A 16,520-nucleotide genomic window follows, 5' to 3' on the forward strand; every position below is an offset into this window, starting at 1 on the left:
TCTATTATCAAATCGGCCAATGACCTCGCCCGCGAGCGCGTGGAAGAGTACAACGCCAAGCTGATGGTTTTCCAGGCCTTCTGCGCCAAGTTTGAAGAAGCCGCTCAGCAATTCACCGCTGGACCGCAGCGACGTTTCGCTCGGCAATTCGCCGACAGCTTCCTCGGCATTTGGAAACAAGAGCTTTCCGGCGATGCACCAGCTTCTAAGCCTACCTACAGCAGCGTCGCGCCTCGCTCCCCACTGACCACGCCCGCCCAACTCCCCAACATCAACAACAACAACACCGACAATCTGACCCACTTCATCGCCAAGGGCAACAATCGACCATCGCTCCACCCCGACAAGACCTCCGTGTCTTCATCCGTCTAGAAGCCGGAGCTCCGGCCAGGACCCATAGTGGCTATGCAATCCGGACCCTGATCCGGGAAAAACTCGGCGCCGTCTCAGACAAGATCCGACAGGTGTTTGAAGTCAGATCAGGATGGGCCATCCTGGCTGCCGACCTCGAAACGCGCGACTTTCTCGTAGAGAAGCGGGCCGAGTGGGCGGCTGAGCTGGGAGCTATGGCAGTAGAAACGAACAAGGAATGGCACACTTATGTGGTCTCAGACTTTCCCAGAAGACTGACTGACTTTCGCGGCAATGAGGTGGATAGTGACAGCGTTGTCAGCGATGAGATAGAAATCCAGACAGGGCTCAAGCCCGTTGATATACGTACTGGGAGACAATTCTCGGATAATCCCTTGACCAAGACTCTACTTGTGTCCTTTCTCAAGCCCACCAAGAGATTCTGGTCCCTCTTTGGCAGCCGTGCAGCCAGACTCATAGACAAAACCGTCCAACCTAAACAGTGCAAAACGTGCTGGGACTACCACTTTGCCCGCAACTGCCGTAGACAGCCAGTCTGCCGACGTTGTGGCATGACTGACCATATCGCAGACGGCTGTGCTGCACCAGAACAGTGCGTCAACTGCTTAGGGCCCCACGAGGCCAGCCTTAGTAAGTGCCCAGCTCGGCCGAAGAAAGTACGCGGCGTCCTTCGCCGGCTTACCAAAGAACAACGAGAACACGTCCGAATGGTGGGCGCGGAAACATACCGGCAACGATATTCAGAAACACAACTAGAGACGCATATGGAAACCCAACAAGGAGCGGCTGAGCTGCGAAGGGGCGACATCGGACTAGATGAACAGCCAGACGCTCACGCTCCGAGTCCAGCTGCGTCGGGAGCACCCTCGTGCATCATGGTGGCCACAGCTCCCCGGGCTACCTACGAAGCAGAGGAGGAGCCTGAGCATCATGGACTAAGCTCACCGAAGAAGAAGCGTCGTATAATCCTGACAAGCCGTACTCATGACTATGACCAGGAATAGGTACTCGCAGACACGAAAGAACGATAAGAAGCCACTCAAGGTCTTCCAGGCCAACGTCGGCAAGATCCCACCAGCCCACGACTGCGCCCTGGCGCTAGCCGACTCGGAACGATATGACATTGCACTCCTGCAGGAGCCGTGGACAGCTCATACTAAAGCCCGCTGCCTAACCAAGACACATCCTGCGTACGACACGTTCACGCCAGTCGACATGTGGAACAGCAACGACACTCGGCCTAGAGTGATGACATATGTTCGACGAGACCCAAGACTTCTGGCTGACCAGATTCGCCCCTTTGAGACACGTGACATTCTTTGGATCACAGTCAACGGCATGACGATAGTCAACTTTTATCGCCAGAACGACGAGAAGGACGCCTTGAACACGCTACTTCGATGGCCTGTGCCGGAGCGCTGCCTCGTCGCTGGCGATTTCAATGCCAGACACCATAGTTGGCAGACGGGCCAAGCTACGAATCGCGGCCAAGAAATTGCAGACTGGACGTCAGAGAACGACCTCAACCTTCTCAATACTCTAGACATACCGACAAATCCGCACGGCAACACAATCGATCTTGCATTCACCAACCTGCCGCTGGCCGAAGCTACTGTCGAGGACCACCTCGCCACTAGCTCCGACCATTTCACACTCAGCTTGACCTTCCCTGATATTAGATCGACTCCGATGCAGCCGGCCAAGATTCGAGTGACGACGGAAGACGAGCTCAAACGATTCGTCGAGATCGTAGAACTTGGAGCCACGGAAATCCCCCTGTCACATTCGACCCCTGCGGAACTAGACGAGCTTGCGTCGGCACTCGTAAATCTACTAACATCAGCAGCAAAAGCATCTGGCCGGCCTGCACGCAAAGGTGGACGTCCAGCTCCCTGGTGGACGGAGGAGTGCGCCGACGCCGCGGCTACTTTTCGAGCCATCAGACGTAGCTACCCTCTGGGCTTCAACCAAGATGTCCAGATGGCCAAGAGAGACTTTCACCGTGTAGTCCGTCGTGCTAAAAGGAAGTATTGGCGGAACCTCATCGATAGCTTCTCCAGCAGCAGCGCTGTTTTCAAAGCTGTCCGGTGGCTGAAATCCCCTGGAGCCTTTCAGCCTCCACCGCTACAAGTCGACAATGTTGTCTATGAGACCCAGATAGACAAAGCCAATGCACTCCGACAGGCTACGTTAGAACGAAGAACTGCAGAGGACGACATTGCAAACCCTTGGACGCCTGTCACTCCTCGTAGACCGATACCGTTCCCTTCAGAGATCTCCATGGAAGAGGCGCAGTACGCAACCCTAAGCACAGGCAACACGTCCCCGGGATCGGACAACATCACAGTCAAACTTCTCGAGGCAGTATGGCATATCATCGGGACACACGTCCGCCGTCTCTTCGCAAGATGCCTTGCAACAGGCCATCATCCAAAAGTATTCAAGGAGGCGGAGGTGGTCATGATCGCAAAACCGGGGCGCAGAGACCTCACAGAGCCACGAGCATGGCGACCAATCTCGCTGCTCTCTTGTCTCGGCAAGGGACTCGAGCGGCTGATCGCACGCCGTCTGGCCTGGGCAACGGTGCACTTCAGCGTCCTTCACCCACAGCAAACGGGGGCGTTGCCCAAGAGGTCGGCAACAGACCTGGTGACAGCCCTGATACATGACATCGAAGAAGCGTTTGCAAGCAAGAAAGTGGCGACTCTAGTCACAATGGATATCCAGGGTGCTTTCGATACCGTCATGTGCAATAGGCTCGTCCTGCGTCTTCGCGAACAGGGCTGGCCTAACCATTTGGCTCGCTGGGCTGGCTCCTTCATGAGCGGCCGGTCTGCGCGTGTCAGGTACCAAGACACCGTCACGCCCTCTTCTCCCCTACAGTGCGGCCTCCCTCAGGGGTCGCCGGCATCGCCGATCCTCTTTCTGCTCTACACTGAGCCAATCTATCGACTGGGCAATCCCCGGGGTCGCTTCGGCTATGCAGACGACACGGCCATCCTGTCCATAGGCGACACGGTAGACGAGACTACTGCCATGGCATCCAGTTCCATTGAGGAGATGGTGCGATGGGGCGCGGCGAACGGCGTTTCCTTCGACACGAAGAAGACCGAAGTCATGCACTTCTCCCGTAGAACACTCAGGACTGCCCCAGCAGTACGTCATGGCGATGTAGAGAAGCACCCCGAATCAGCGCTGCGCTGGCTGGGCATCTGGCTGGACAGCAGGCTATCTTTCCGACTGCATGTCGAGAAGTGGGCGGCTAAAGCGAAGGCAGTAGCCTATCATTTACGGGGTCTCACTAACACGATACACGGCCCTCTACCGAGCGCCGTTCGAAGTGCTGTCAGAGCATGTGTCGAGCCAGTGCTACTTCACGGCTTGGAGGCGTGGTATCCAGGCAGCACTAGGCCGCGATGGAATCAGCCCACAAAGGAACTACCGTCGAGCAATCAGCATCTCATACAAATAATGAACAAAGCCATGAATCAGGCCATGAGAGCGATACTACCTGTCTGGAAGACGACTCCCACCGCCATCCTACATAGGGAAAGCGGTATACCACCAATTGACCAATTGCTCGAAGCAAAGCGACTAAGATTCGCCGCACGACTCAAATCGCTAGACGAGGCTCACCCTCTGGCGTGCCGAACGCGCCCGCGTCGACCGCCTGACCGACCTACCTACCACGACCTCATCAAACGAAGATATCAAATACAGACAAAAAGTGTCTTCAGGACACGTCTCCGACGCACAGACGAGCTGCTTGCGCCCTGCGAGCGGCCAAAACTCGTCCAGCGATGCTTCCATCAAGAACAGATGCCTCCACTCCAGATGGCGTCAAAAGAGAAATCGACTGGCGCCTTCCTCCACTGGGTTGAGAGACTCGACCCGCTCACCTTGGTCGTATACTCAGATGGCTCTCTATCCTCGGAAGGAGCTGCAAGCTACGGCTTCACCATTCATCAGAACAATGTCCCCATCTTCGATGGATCAGGTCGCCTTGGGCCTGCCGAGGTCTTCGACGCTGAAGCTACTGGGGCATTAGAGGGCCTCAAAGCTGCCCTGAACCTGCAAGGGTCAGCAGCGCAAACCATTTTCATCTGTCTAGATAACCTCGCGGCCGCCACGTGCCTGCGAGGCACGCCCTCCGACTCCTCTCAAGACGTCTTTCTCGAGTTTCAGGCTCTAGCGGCATCGCACGGAGCCACACAAGTACTCTGGGTCCCAGGACACTCCTCTATCCCTGGCAATGAACAGGCCGATAAACTGGCAAAAGCAGCGTCATCACTCCTCGAACCTGAAGGTGCTCAACCAACGCTGGCTTACCTACGACGGATCGCGAGACAAAAACCAAAAGAAGGATTCGAGACGTGGTGGTCTACCTCCGCTCCTGAGCAATACAAGAGACTCAACCTCAAGGCGACTACAGGCTGCCCACCAGAGCTGACGCTCCCGCGCGCAGCCTTACACCACTTGCTGGCAGCGAGGTCCCTCCACGGGGACTTCGCCGCGTATCACGAGAGGTTCGACCACGGCGATGCGCGCCTGGTCTGCTCATGCGGCCGACGCAAAGCACCGGATCATATCTTCTACTGCAGAAAGGTACCGCAGCGTCAACGGATGAGGCTAGCACCCTCACCGAATGCAGCAGTCAATCTAGCAATAGGAAGAGACTTTACCAAGTTTATCGATCTGTCTAAAGACAGCGCGTTCTTTGGGAAAATTTGCCCTCGCTACTAGGCGCCCACGACTTGAGAAGCACTCGCGACTCTCTTTCTTTCTCTACCATCGACGTATTTCCTTGTTACCTTTCCTTTCTCTCTCATATACTCACGGCCAGATGAAGGGCGGGCCAACGCCCCTCATTTGGCCGCGACTACCTTGAGGCAGTTTCAAGCTGCCGCATGCACAGGCTGATCTCAGCCTCCCTGATATCAGGCTCCAAAAGCGGCTGTAATGTCCCGGCTGCGCCTTGTCATCCCGCTGACGGGTAACAAGCTCGATAGGATGCGCCATTTGTGCCGATGAGATGCTGGATAGAGTGTGTTTGGTCTACTAACGCGGTTGCAAAAATTGGAATCTGAGGGAAGACTAATTTCGCGTCGCGAATGACTAATCGCCCTTGTAGCCAATGGTATTTCTGTAATTAGCTTATAGATAGATCCCCAATTCTCTAGCTCAGCACGTCCTGTGCCCCAGCAGGGGACTCGGGGCCTACGGCCCCCGGACGAAAAATATACATAACATAACATAACATAACATAACATAACATAAATAATAGAAAATATTAAAAACTATAGTTTTAAGTAGTATAGCTTTTAAAACTAAGATATTATTTTTTAGAATTTTTTTAATATTATATTATATAAAAAACCTGCTAAAATACAGTATAAATAGATTTTCTTTAATAACTCTATAAATAATTTAGCTATAATTCTCTTATGAAGTATATAGCTTTCTTATATAGTTAAAAGTAAGTTAACGTAGTTGATAAGCGAGTTAGCCAGTGTCAGACATTACGTGTATTCGGTTCATTGATGTGAATTGGTGTATTCATCTTGTGTTCTGTTGAAATCTACCCCTTAGAGGTTTTACCATTTCGGCTGTAATCTTAAAGTATCCCTGCTTGCACGTGAGACCCCAGCACCTGTTCAACACACCCCCCCAGACTGGCCATCGTGGCTCAGTCTGTGCAGTCCGTATTCCTATTGTCAGGTTGGCCATCCTTCCGATCCCTTATTCGGCTCATCCATCAAGCTGTTCCTCTGCTCTGACAAAGTCCTCCGCAGTGAGCTCCTTGAACCTTCTCTCTTGAATCTTATCGTTAATATCCACTAGGCCAACCTGCATGACGAACTTCTGGAACTGCTGAGCGGGTAATGCCTTCGTGAGGCCGTCCGCAATCATCTCGGTGGTGGGAGTATGCCGGACCGAGATCCGGTTAGCGAGTGCTTCCTGGCGTAGCCAGTGGTTATGGATGTCGACGTGTCGAAGTTTGGTCTGCAGGAGCGCCACGTCGGAATTAATAAGCCGAATGGTCTGCGCGTTATCGCACTGAATGATGATGCTTCTGTTGTCAAGGGTCACGCCGAGCTCGGTGATTAATCTGGAGATGAACATGGACTCCTTCGCAGCCTGCGCAAGTGCCAGCAACTCCGCCTCTGTTGTAGAGGTAGTCACGGTGTCCTGCTTGTTGGCGCGCCATCCAATAGTCCCTCCAAATAGCTTCATCACGTAGGCTTGCGAGCTCTTCCGATCGATTGTGTTGTCGGCAAAGGAAGCGTCACTGTACACATCAAAAGTGTCTGTTCCGCCGAGTTGTAGTGCAAGTGCCCTGGTGTTTTGCAGATACCGGAATAGGTGGTCCAAGGCCTCATGGTGATCATCGCTCGGGTTCATGTTGAATCGACAAAGTCGAGAAACAGCAAAGGCAATATCGGGTCGAGTGATTACTGCCAGGTAGAGCACTGATCCGGTCTTGCGTTGATACTGCTGTATTGACGCTGTTGATGCGCGCTCTTCGTTCGGAAGAAGTTCTTTCGTGGTCATTGGAGTGAGGGAAGGCTTTCCCCCTTGAATCCTAAAATGACTAGTGATCTTATCCACGAATGACGATTGCGACAGCCAAATCAGACGTTGGTTTCGGTCGCGAATAATCTCAATTCCAAGAAACCACTGTAGCATATCTCCTCCAGAGAGTTGGTACTTTTCTCGAAGCTTGCCTATCGTCCATTCGACCGATCTTTGATTGGTCTTCTCGTAGGCAACAATGAGGTCGTCCACATAGAAGAATATCAATATTCCTCCTTTCGAGAGACAGCATGGCTCGTGAGGTACAGACTTGAACCCAATGTTCGTAAGGGTGGTGGTTAGTTCCTTTTGCCAAAGTAATGGTGACTGGCGCAAGCCGTATAGTGCTTTCTGAAGTTTGAGGATCAGGCCAGGCTTCCGGTAGCCTCCGGGCATCCGCATATAGACGTCCTGTTTCAGTTCAGCATTGACAAAGGCGTTGACGACATCATACTGGAGAAGTTCTAAATCAAAGCGAGCAGCTATAGCCATGAGTGTTCGGAAAGATCTGCCGGCAAGTGTGGATGCATAGGTATCCTCGTGTGTCGACTTGGCCTGTTGATCGCCTCGTACAACGAGCCGGGCCTTGCACTTGGTGAACCATCCGTGCTTGTCGAACTTGTATACATAAACCCACATGCAGTCCAGGAGTTCCTTGCCTGCGGCTTCTTCTCTCTGAACCTCACGCCAGGAGCGCATTTCTTTATGGCTTTCAAGATGAGTCTTTTCTGCCTCGCGGAATAGGTCACCTAGTGGATGCTTCTTGAGGTCTTTATGCCTTTTTGGCAATATTGGCATGTCTCGCCGGTGTATTCGGCGTTGGCCGTCACCTAAATCTGTCAGCTTTGCAGATTGTGTTTTGCGATTGGGAGAAACCATCAGCTTAGTAGATTCCCCTCGACTTCCCGTAAACTGAGGTTCTCCGCTATCAGGGTGGCAGCTGGCCGAGCTCGCCTGCTTTCTCGAGCTTCCGCTTACTCACCACCTTGCCATTCCAGGTCCCTTTCACAGATGCGAGTCGACCGGCATTAAATGCGGCCTCCCAGTAACTGCTCGGAGTTGAAATGACACGAGGGGCTCCATTTGCGCCGTCTCGTCCCGGGGAAGTGCCAGCGCTAGGTGGGACATGCACCATCTTCGCAGCTCGTAACTGAGGGGGGTTTTCCCCCTCCTTCCTCACGGGAGGTTCTCTGATAGTAGCGACCAGAAGGGCAGCAGGCCGTAGAGGGCAAGTCTCCGGGGTCAGGTAGGGAGTGAATCGAGCGGTCGTGTAGGGGTGATCAGTCCCGTCAGGCTCTTCTCGATTGCGATCTCCTACGACTAGTGTCCTGCCAGTCTCACCCTGCGTAATCGTGAGATCACGTTCAAACCCTCTATGTGGATAACTTGCAGCCTCCCGCTCAAACGCTAGTCCTTCAGGCAAGGCGCTTAATTCCTCGTCTTCTTCTTGGGTAGAAGCATCCAGATTGATGCTAGATCCCTGTGGGACCTCTGCATCAGTGAGATGCTGAATAAGTTCTTCCTCGTTTAGTTCTTTTAAATCATCCTTGAGGTGTTGGACATCCCCAGAGAACGTCTCCTTCTCGTTGAAGATCACGTCTCTAGTGGAGATGACCTTGTTGGTCAACGGATTCCAGACCCTGTAGATGTTTGTCGAGTTATACCCGACCAGGTATCCTATCCACCCTCGGGGATTGAGTCGTTGTCGCCGATTCTTCTTTTTCAAAGCATCGGTCGTCATCGCAAAGGCTTTACAGCCATACACGCGTAGGTGTGTTTGATCGGGCTTACGCTCCGTGACAACCACGCCGTCCCTAAAGGCAAAGTAAGTGTAGAAACGCTCATATGGCGTCTTCCAATTGTAGATATACTTGGGTGTCCTATTGTATAGGTATACGGCAGCGCGCCAGATCTCAACCCAAAGGAACGAAGGCAGCTTTGCTCCAGCTCTCATTGCACGAGCTTTCTCCTTGATCACACCCCCCGAGCGCTCTGCGCCGCCATTTTGACTTTGGGCATATGGCGCGGAGGGCTCTAGGCGCATCCCGTTTTTGATACTGAGGAAGTCACTTACCTGGTGACTATCCGGGATCTCGTTATCACACTCGATGACTTCGGGCCTACACTGGAGTTGTCGCTCTAGTGTTCTGAGTAGATGCTCAAGTGCACCGATAAGCGTTGGTGCAGTTCGATCGGGAAGATAATAGTCCCAGATATAGCCAGAGTAACGGTCGGTGACCAGCATAGCTGAAGTGTAGCCTGGATCCCCACTCATGTCGTGGAAATCAATAGCGAGTCGGATTCCAGCCTTCTCGGGTGGAACTCGTCTTTGTCGACGGACTTGGCGCTTCACCTTCGCCATTCCACAAGCATCACACTCAACCGTGGAGATCCCTCTGATCTTCACCCCCCGACATTGGCCCACGAGGTGCTTGAGTGCTTCAGGCCCTGGGTGTCCAAGTCGAAGGTGCCAAAAGGTTTCGTCTCCACTGCGAGGAGGGCGTTTAGTCCACGAATCATACTGTTTCCGTTTGGCTAGGAATGCCGCTGCCGTTGTTGATTTGTCGATATACTCCAGTACGTACTGGTCGAAATGATCCGTCAATGTGCAGAGGATTGAATCATCTTTCCTGCGGATTTGGTTGTTATTCCCTTTGGTATCCCAGTAGTAGCCCCTTTTCCGCAACTGGCGGTATGACACAATATTGCATGCAAAGTTTATGCAATGAGCTACATCTCGCAATCTGAGAAGAGAGGGTCCTTGAGGTCCTTGAACGCGAATATCCACGTTCCCGTACCCGTGAATGGCCACTGGTGACTCCCCTGCGTAGACGAAGTCTCCAGACGGTGCCGGTCGGTAGTTGAGGAACCTGCATACTTCATTAAAGATATGGATTGTCGATCCAGAGTCAAGGATGGCAGAATGTCTGAGAGGGTAGGGGGCACAGTTGAAGGCTGCGATAAAGTTGTGCATCACTAGGTAGCTTGCCTTGACGTGTGCCATACCCCGCCCAAGTCACTCGTCCTGAGTGGTTCTGTCTCTACTTTTGGACAATCGTTTGACTTCCTCCACCAAACCAGTATCGTTCTTGAGACGGTCGTTTATTAATCGTTGTATCGCTTGGTTGGGCTCCCATCCTTCGGCTTTCTGGGCTGGGAATAAGTACCAGCAGCCTTTCCAGTCATGGAAACCCAAACATCCTCGACAAGTAGGGCCGTCCGGGTTCGGATTGACGGTCGTCTCTGCTCGTTTTCGTTTTGTTGATACTCCTCTTCCGCCGCCTCGTGCTCTACGCCCACGGCCTTGGCCTCGCGTATCTCGATGTGCATAGGATGTTTCGTCCGTCGCCCAATCTGAGGCGTCTCCTTGGACTTCAATAGTGTCATTATCGCGGTCTGTGATTGCAGGTCTGTCGTTCCTGGATGCAGCGCCGTATGTGGCTGCGAATGCGCCTCTCTTGATTCCTGACGGCCTTCCGCTAGCGTTGGCCATTTTGGCTTCGTATCGAATGTCGGCAGCGACCTCTCGATAGTTGAGGGAATTATTGAGGATTTGAGGACGTCGGTGTTGTCGGAAAGTAGATGCCCAGCTGGGGAGAACATGGTACATTGCTCGGTTCAGGTCTTCCGCCCAGCATTGCGCGTCGAGGGCATCAGGGACTTTCTTGCTGATCGCTTCGGCCATCGTCGTCTCCCACTCCGTGACCCACTCGTTGAGTTTGTTGATCTTCGGGGCTGTATGTACGGCTTTGTGGTACTTGTCGCGCGCTTCGGGTCGAAGGCGTTCGTTGTATACCACTCCAGATCTTCGTAGCTCCTGATACCACTTGTCTAATCGGTCTCCCGTGACGCAGGATGTTTTCTGATACGTGGCCGAGACCGTCTTGAGGACAAACTCGACCAGCTTCTGCTCCTGTTTCTTCGTCTCTCTATACGCCGTTTCTTTCAGAGAGTAGATCCTGATATCATGCTCGTATTCCGCTCTTCCTTCAGACGTCAACTCTCCGATTCGCCGGGGCGGTACGTAATCTGAGCCGGGCGTCATTGTGCCACTATCGGGATCGTCCGGATCTGCTTGTCTGGGGTAGTCTCGGATTTCTGGAAGTTCTGGTCGCTGAGGCCATCGGATGCGATCGGTCGGATCAATATACTGCCACAGGTCGTAGGCGTGCGCCAGTTTCTTGAATTCGTTGGACCAGGAGTCCCAATCCTCCGGAGACGCGTAGCTAATGATCCTCTCGGCGTGTTTGGCCGACATGGTGATAGAATGAACCGAAGGTCGTATGCATTTGGGTGCGCGGGTCGCTGAGATGCAATTGAGACTCTTAATTGTCAGACATTACGTGTATTCGGTTCATTGATGTGAATTGGTGTATTCATCTTGTGTTCTGTTGAAATCTACCCCTTAGAGGTTTTACCATTTCGGCTGTAATCTTAAAGTATCCCTGCTTGCACGTGAGACCCCAGCACCTGTTCAACAGCCAGACAGCCAAGTTAGCCAGTATACTGTGCAGCTAAAAGTAGCATACCCTATAGTATTTTAATCCCTAAATAAATTAGCTAAAAATCAAATAAACCTTTTTCCTAGCCACGATAAGCTTAAAACTACGGCGCACCCACGGAAATCATGATTTAATGCTCTAGATAAACTTTTTATCTAATTGCGATATAGGCCTCGCTTTCTATAGATTTTTCTGATCTTAGATGGAGGAGTTCATGTCGAAACATGTCTCCTGCCAAAACCGCTCGCCCTAGTATGGAATGCCCAGTTCACCAACTGGGATACCAGGGGATTTATGGATTGTGTCAAACATTACGTGTATTCGGTTCATTGATGTGAATTGGTGTATTCCTGTTGTGTTCTGTTGAAATCTACCCCTTAGAGGTTTTACCATTTCGGCTGTAATCTTAAAGTATCCCTGCTTGCACGTGAGACCCCAGCACCTGTTCAACAGCCAGACAAGCAAGTTAGCCAGTATACTGTGCAGCTAAAAGTAGCATACCCTATAGTATTTTAATCCCTAAATAAAATTAGCTTAAAAATTAAATAAACCTTTTTCCTAAAATAGTATAGTTAATCTTATTTAAGAGGTATTTTTAAAAGATTTTTAAAAATTTTGATTTATATAGAAAACTTTAAAATACAGTGTATTTTACAGTATAAATAGACTTTAAAGTTTATAGCTATATAGGATTTATTTAAAAATCTAAGATAATTAATATAGCTTACTTTAGGACGTATTTATAAGTTACCTAATTATAAGCTATTTTAAGCTTGATTTGAATTTTTAAGAATTATTTAAAAAATAGGTTTTAAGGTGAAAAGTGTACTGGCTAACTCGCTTGTCTGGCTAACTCGCTTATCAACTACGTTATACAGCTTTTAGTTTTTTTAGACTTAGCCTGAATTCTATATAAGCTTTGAAAAGTCAGCTTTTTAGGTGTAAAGTGACGTGAGACACTCGCTTGTCTGAGACACTCGCTTATCATGTACGTTAGTAATTTAGCTGTAAAAAGTTGGAAGCTAAAGCTCTTGGTACCCCGCTTGTACTGCTGTAATGACAGGAATAGGGTGGGTGGGGTACGAGTTGTAGCCTCATTAGGAGACAACATTATGTGTTGCATGTGGCTGTAAAAACATCAAGAATTGACTAGCGGCCCCGCACTCTGCCGAGAGAGACAGACAAGGCTTCATCAAGACTTCAATCAATAAGATTACCAGTTTCTGCTCCATAATACGTTGAATCCACCCCATCATGCGCTCAATATACGTAGCGCGTATCCAACCAGTTGTGGACAATTAAAAGATGTGGAGGTGTCACGTCGGGAGGAAGTGGTTTTCGCAAAGGTGGGGTGGCGTTCGGATACTTTTGGACCACAGTGTTGACCTAGGTGGTCACTGAATGAAAGTATCTTTTCCAGCGTCGAGGTTCTAATCATGGCAAAACCATGAATATTAAGTCTGGGAATTGTATTCAATAGAGGATATAAAAGCATAATTCGGCGGGGTGTGACGTGACAAGCTCACATATATCATGTGAAAGTATAGGACCCTGGGCAGTATCTACATGGTTGCTACTGTCAAGGAATAATAAAGTTGATCCAAAGTTACGTTTATTGTGGCTTTGCGTTGCGAAATAATCTAACCATTTTTTGTTTCTAGTGAGCCATTCGACCTTGCTTATGTATGTGTTAGTTGTAAATTACCGTCACGTCATCCTCACGCAATACCACGTGGCTAGTGGATAAGCCAACGCTGTTTTGGTCGCCATTAATGGTCATGTAATCATCACGTATTTACCTCGAGAGGTCCTCAAATAATGAGATCATTATGGCCTGTTGTAAACTTGTATCTCTCACCCACGTTGTTATTAATTTCATTAGTCGAAAGTTCTCACATGATTGCAAAGAAGCTCCCCCGCTGTTTGCCATATATAATCAAATTACCTCGCTTTTAAACTACATGACACCAATAGCATACATCAGGCCATCAGACCACCGGTAGGAACACTATCTTAGCCTTAAAACACGTTCCTGAAGGCGTCTTCCTCTCACCATTTTTTCGTTCATCGCCGCTGTTTTGACGATTCCACAAGGTTCATTCCGATATCGATGCTTACTCAAATCTCAAGGTCATTCATTCCTGCCATCTATAGCACTGCCCGGTTTAGAACCTTGATTTACTACACTAAACTCGGTCCCAGATACTTATCTACGATGAAGGCTCTCGTCTACAGGGCAGTCAATGCGGTATCCCTCCAGGATCGGCCTATTCCCACCCTTTCATCTCCAACTGATGCCATCATAAAGGTCACAAAGACAACTATTTGTGGTACAGACCTGCACATCCGAAAGGGCGATGTGGCTACCTGCCAGCCCGGCCGCGTCTTAGGTCACGAAGGCGTTGGTATTGTGCACTCCACAGGATCCTTTGTCACGCGGTTCAAGAAAGGTGATCGTGTGCTAATCTCGTGTATCTCGAGCTGCGCGACTTGCGAGTACTGTCGTAAAGGCATGTACAGCCACTGCATATCGGGAGGCTGGATCCTCGGAAACACCATAGATGGCACGCAAGCTGAGTTTGTCCGCGTTCCATTCGCTGACTCAAGCCTTTATGCCATCCCCCCGGGTGCTGATGAGGCTGCCTTGGTCATGCTGAGTGACATATTCCCCACAGGACTAGAATGTGGCGTGTTGAATGGCAAGGTACAGCCAGGAGGCATCGTTGCCATCGTGGGATCTGGTCCTATAGGTTTGGCGGCTTTGGTCACGGCCCAGATGTACTCACCGTCCAAAATTATCATTGTCGACATGGACGCCAAGAGGCTAGAAGTTGCGAAGCACCTGGGCGCCACCAAGATAATTGACAGTTCCAAAGAGAACCCAGTTGCTAGTGTTATGGCTGCAACAGACGGCAAGGGATGCGATTCTGTTGTTGAGGCTGTGGGAATCCCAGCAACATTCGAGCTATGTCAAGAGTTACTGGCACCCGGCGGCACCTTAGCCAACGTCGGGGTTCACGGTACAAAAGCGGATCTTCACCTACAGAAGCTCTGGGATAGAAATATCTGTGAGTGCGTTCTTCTTAAGCAAGGGTATTGCTAACCAATCGTGATACTAGCCATCACCACGAGACTTGTTGACACTGTCACTACACCCATGCTTCTCAAGTTAGTTGGGTCAGGCAAGTTGAAGCCAAGCCTACTCATCACGCATCGTAAGCAAAAACTTGATTCAATCAAGAAAGAGCTAACCTATTGGTCTAGACTTTAAGTTCAGTGACATGGAGAAGGCTTATGAAACGTTTGGAAAGGCGGCTCAGCATGGGGCCTTGAAGGTAGTTATTGACGTGGACTGAATGTTTGCATATGTTTCGATGTTATGACCGTCTGATGTAGTATATTTCTGAGTTCTAGTACTATTTCCGAAGGACATTCCAATGAAACATTCGGACATCATAGTTATATATAATCAGCATGTGCTAGATTAGCCTGGGTTGGCATGAAAGATAGGTCACTGAGTAGCGCAATATCGACGGCGCGGCTTCAATGTTGGAAACACACCGCAGAAATACCTTCGTGTCCTTATACGCAGAGATGAGGGATGTCTCAAACGTTGGAAGACCAGGGTAGAGATAGACTCCCGAGCGATTGGGTACACATCTTCTCCGATATCAACGAGAAGAAGCTACATCATGTTAGTCGAATTATCTAAGGCTCGGATGTCATGTCGTATTAATTACGGTATCAGACTTGGTCAACGCAGGATGGCGAAGACCTACGTTGGCGCTGATCGTCATTACGCGCAAGTGAAGCAGCGCTGAGGCAGGATGTGGCCACGAACGAAATTAATATTATTCTCAATGTTGAAGACGTTTAAAGATTGATAAGTTATTATTCATTAGAAGATTGCTGAGACGCAGATAACATCACACGTCAGCCCGAGTCGAGAGGGGTCTGCACCGGTCGGTTAATTAAGCCTGTATTCAGAATCATAAGTCTAGAGTGTGATCCACAGAAGTTCGCAGAGTAACTCCGGTGGGGATTGCGGCTCAGCAGCTTGGGCCCACCGGTGGTGATGTGAAGATATCATGGTGGCATCCGGTACGTTCAGTTGTTGAATATACATATACTGTCGGTATTTAGTTGGCTGCTGAGACCAAGTTCTAGAGGCTCATTCTTGGCGTAGAGTGCGGTGATCTCACTCATTTGCCCCCTACTATGGAGTACCTCCAAATCCTTCATCACAACTACATGGGCGTGCCTAGTCATCAGATCACACACACCTCATTCCCATAATAATCATGAAGATTAGGTTTCGTTTTGATGGCATCAAAGGGTTCATGCACAGACGAGGCGGGCCAAGACCATACCTCCTCCTACAAATGAGCCTAGATGCTTGAGCATACCAGCCCACTTTGAGGGACTTCCCAGATGATAAATTGTTTGACAGCGGGCCGCTTCAAATCAACAGATGAACTGTCAAGGCACTCTGACCCATGCGAAGATGAATCCTTCATGTACCGTGTCTAAACAGGCTAGTCTGATGTCAATTGAGCTAGGATCTGTTGAACAGGTGCTAGGATGTCACCTGCAAACAGGAATACCTTAAGATTACAAATCGCAATAGTAGAACTTTAAAGGGGAAGATTTTGACACAAAACAACATAAATACACAAATCTGAATCAATAGACCGAATACACGTAATGTTTGACAGGATCCTTCATTTTTACCATCACACTCAGCCATTCCAGTTGTACTCTTATTTCGGCCTTATTAGAAGGCATTGGTGTTTTGTTAGGCTTGTTAAGGCTTCTAACGTATCTCACCACCCCGCCCACCCCCCACCGCCCGATTGGTGATAGTCTCAACACCAACAGATAGCATCTATGACGCGGATATCTCACGGTTGCAATTCTTATTCAATTAATTCCAAGTTTTTAAAATGACTTTAAATATACCTGATCGTGAAATGAGGATTTTTCGAGCCATTTCTAACGCCCGTGAGACGAGTATTCGCGCTGCATCATAGCTGGAGACCGTTCCTCGCTCGACATTGAGGGATCGGATCAACG

The 16,520-nt window shown here is 50.0% G+C and overlaps 1 protein-coding gene across 3 annotated transcripts; it reads left to right on the forward strand.

Moving 5' to 3' along the window:
* Nucleotides 1-13,269: 13,269 nt before the first annotated feature.
* Nucleotides 13,270-16,162, forward strand: FOXG_06869 (alcohol dehydrogenase). 3 transcript variants are annotated; one of them, XM_018385508.1, is made up of 4 exons: nucleotides 13,287-14,515; nucleotides 14,567-14,662; nucleotides 14,712-15,548; nucleotides 15,615-16,150. In XM_018385508.1, the coding sequence occupies exons 1-3, from the start codon at nucleotides 13,558-13,560 to the stop codon at nucleotides 14,801-14,803; spliced, it is 1,146 nt and encodes a 381-aa protein (XP_018242911.1). In that variant the 5' UTR covers nucleotides 13,287-13,557; the 3' UTR covers nucleotides 14,804-15,548; nucleotides 15,615-16,150. The 3 variants fall into 3 exon arrangements, with proteins under 3 accessions (XP_018242910.1, XP_018242911.1, XP_018242912.1); XM_018385507.1 differs by having other exon boundaries at nucleotides 13,270-14,515; nucleotides 14,712-16,162; XM_018385509.1 differs by having other exon boundaries at nucleotides 14,567-16,150.
* The last annotated feature ends 358 nt before the right edge of the window (nucleotides 16,163-16,520 follow it).

The sequence above is a fragment of the Fusarium oxysporum genome, chromosome 3 (assembly GCF_000149955.1).
Source record: "Fusarium oxysporum f. sp. lycopersici 4287 chromosome 3, whole genome shotgun sequence".
Lineage (NCBI taxonomy): Eukaryota > Fungi > Ascomycota > Sordariomycetes > Hypocreales > Nectriaceae > Fusarium > Fusarium oxysporum.

What these genes read in the sequence shown, in the direction of transcription:
- FOXG_06869 (XM_018385507.1), top strand. Translation starts at nt 13,558, where the DNA reads ATGCTTACTCAAATCTCAAGGTCATTCATTCCTGCCATCTATAGCACT. An exon ending in GCTCTGGGATAGAAATATCT is followed by an intron (nt 14,516 to 14,566) that starts GTGAGTGCGTTC and finishes TCGTGATACTAG; the next exon opens with CCATCACCACGAGACTTGTT. An exon ending in AAGCCTACTCATCACGCATC is followed by an intron (nt 14,663 to 14,711) that starts GTAAGCAAAAAC and finishes CTATTGGTCTAG; the next exon opens with ACTTTAAGTTCAGTGACATG.